Source organism: Octopus bimaculoides, chromosome 20 (assembly GCF_001194135.2).
Source record: "Octopus bimaculoides isolate UCB-OBI-ISO-001 chromosome 20, ASM119413v2, whole genome shotgun sequence".
In the NCBI taxonomy this organism is placed as follows: domain Eukaryota; kingdom Metazoa; phylum Mollusca; class Cephalopoda; order Octopoda; family Octopodidae; genus Octopus; species Octopus bimaculoides.
In genome coordinates, this window is record NC_069000.1 from 1,742,136 (window position 1) to 1,745,328 (window position 3,193).

Consider the following 3,193-nt stretch of genomic DNA (forward strand, 5'->3'; position numbering starts at 1 on the left):
TGTCCTTTCGAAGTAATCCTCTTCGTCCATTCGACGGGTGGAATCTTGTTCTCGGCCCTTGTGCAGTATTGATTTCCACCGTGGGACGAAACGCCACAAATCATGGCTGGTGGGGTGTCATGTTGTTTTAGAATCCGTCACATTAATTCCCGTGAAGGCGCGTGGCTCAGGGGTTCACAATATTTGGCTCACGGTCACAAGGTTGTGAGTTCGATATCTGGTGACGCGTTGTGTCCTTGAGCAAGACACTTTATTTCACGTTGCTCTAGTTCACTCAGCTGGTAAGAATGAGTTGTACCTGTAATTCAGAAGGTCCAGCCTTGTCAGATTCGGGTTACGCTGAGTCTCTCTAAGCATTACTTTAAGAGCACACGTGTCTGTGGAGTACTCAGCCACATGCACGTTAATTTCACGAGAAAGCTGTTCCGTTGATCGGATCACCTGCACTCCCCATCGTCGTAACCAATCGAATGCTAGCAATATTAACTCCTTTATAAGTTAGCGACGACCTGGCAGAAACGATTGCACGCCGAGCGAAATGCTTAGCGGTATTTCGTCTGTCTTTATGTTCTGAGTCCAAATTCTGCCGAGGTCAACTTTGCCTTTCATCCTCTCTGGGTCGATAAATTAAGTACCAGTTACATACTGGGGTCGATCTAATCGACTGGAATCCTCCCCCCAAAATTCGGGCCTTGTGCCTAGAGTAGAAAAGAATATTTTGTATTTTTATTTTGTGTTTCTTTTTCCTTAATATTTATTAATATATATATCATTTATTTATTTATTTGTAGGCAGAAAATTTACCAACAGATGAACAATTCTCATTTGAATATAAGGTATTGATTTTTGCTCTTTGTTTCCCTGACGTTTTGATTGCCATTTCTAGAAATCGGTGGAGCATCTACTTTGCCCACCGACCCACTTGAAACAGATCCTCGATATCTCTCCTTAGTCACACCTTGAAGTCGTAAATAGCGCAAAGAACACATTGGATAATGTAGCTCTAGATATCCTAGGCAACATAATAAACTACTTCTGGTGGTGAGGCTGGGTTGTGTCAGTGCAATCATTGTAGACAAGCACATACGCTATGACAATAAGCAAAAGGCAGAATGCATTCTGCCTTTACTGTCCCTATATATGATATAATATAGATTTGAATTCACGGCATGAGGGATAAATTAAAAGAATTATATTTCATATCAAGCCATTAAGCTTGAGAGATACGAGAAATTGTCTATCCTCTAAATAGCAGCCATTTAACATCATATACATAGAATCCCATGTATTCTGTTTGCCATTTAATAACCACAACAGGATCTGAGATGTATTTCAAAACATAACGCAGAATGCGTTTGTTTATATTTCTCCTGTTACATTTGCAGTTTGTCCATCCGGTATGTAAAATTTATAACCGATGACAACCACGCGATCTACTTCGGTTATAATTACCAAGAAATTAACGTAGATGTATAATTACCGACTTGTTAACAAAGAGCGAGTAATTGAGTGTGAGTGACAAATGACCGAGAGGATTGAGTTTCGTCTACATAAATTATTGGGTTGGCCAAAAAGTCCATTCGTTTCTTTTGAGTGAAAATAGAAGACAAGTTTTAAACACAAAACGATTTTTTCAATCAATGATAGAATTTCGCTCCGGTATACTCTGCCGTCTTGTGAGATATTTCCTGCTTTCGCTGTCTTCCAAGTGAATTTATACACCCTATTCAGAGTTGAAGGTCTTTCCATTCAATGAATTTTGAGGAGACCAAAACAGGTGGAAATCTGAAGTTGCAAGTTCGGGAGGATATGCAGGGTGCGGCAAAACCGCTGAAGTCAGTTTTGTCTCTCGCCCTTTCAAGATCAACAAAATAAAGCACCAGACGAATACTGGGTGGGGTACTCCTAAAATTGCTGGCCTTGTGTCGAAATTTAAAACAATTATTTCGCATATCATTTCTCTTTTTCTAAGACAGTTGAAGTGATTTGAGGAAGACAAGTCGGCTGTTTTTAGTAGGTCAAACGTACGACCGAGTATAGTTTCTCTCTCTAATCCATAGCGAACAAGTGAAAAGTGTGTACAATGCTTTCATTAAAAAAAGTAGCATGTTGCATATCGACTTTAAACTTACATATAAAATCTTTGTACTGTTTTGAGGTCAATGAAAACAGGAACAAGGCTTTCACTATATGTTTCAATGAATAACGTAAGAGTGTTTAACAATTTTTTTCTCTAAGCGTGGGCTTAAACCAATGATACAAACTTCTGTACAAACTGAATAAGGTTGAGCAATACATTCCGCTTGGTTACATTGAAAAACAAAATGTCTGTCTTAAAATTTACTCTACAATGCTATATTATGAACAAGAAAGTACGTAGAGCCATAAACAAACAGATAATGTTGACAAATGTAAGCCCTTTCACACGGTCGGCCGACCTGCAAGAAATAGAAACCACATTTCCCTCAAATTACGACTTATTGTTTATATAAGGAGAAAGATATATTAGTCAATTCTGTCGATATATACGAAAACGAGAGGATGGCCTTGGCCGGAACGTGTTTATGTCTATTCGATCAGGACTAATCTGGGGATAAACCGATGCTGGTGTGTTTACGTCCTCGTAATTTAGCGGCTCGGTAAAAGAGCCCGATAAAATAATTACTAGTCTTACAAAGAATAAGTCCTGGGGGTCGATTTGTTCGACTAAAGGCGGTACTCCAGCATGGCCGCAGTCAAATGACTGAAACAAATAAAAAGAATAAAAGAAAAAAGGAATATACATTTATGTTAATTTCTAAATATTTATTCCTAAGGTAGATTACGTGATTACAATTTGTTGTAATTCTTACGTGGTGAGACAGATGTACGGCGTAACAAGAAAGAAAAACAACTTATTCGAATTACGTCTATCATCCATCCATCCATCCATCCATCCATCTATCTATCTATCTATCTATCTATCTATCTATCTATCTATCTATCTATCTATCTATCTATCTATCTATCTCTGCGAGCTAGTAGAATCGTTAACACGCCGGACAAAATGCTTAGAAGCATTTCGTTCGTCTTTACGTTCTAAGTTCAAATTCCACCGAGGTCGACTTTACCTTTCATCCTTTCGGAGTCGATAAATGAAGTACCAGTTGAGGACTGGGGTTCTGGGGCTGATATAATCGACAAACCTCCTACC

The 3,193-nt window shown here is 38.7% G+C and overlaps 1 protein-coding gene across 1 annotated transcript in view; it reads left to right on the forward strand.

The window, feature by feature from the left end:
- LOC106867441 (allene oxide synthase-lipoxygenase protein) overlaps positions 1–3,193 on the forward strand; it is a 43,106-nt gene that overhangs the window by 14,934 nt on the left and 24,979 nt on the right. Inside the window, exon 2 of the mRNA XM_052975185.1 lies at positions 792–836. Coding sequence (XP_052831145.1) covers positions 792–836 — 45 coding nt within the window. The remainder of the gene's footprint in view (positions 1–791; positions 837–3,193) is intronic.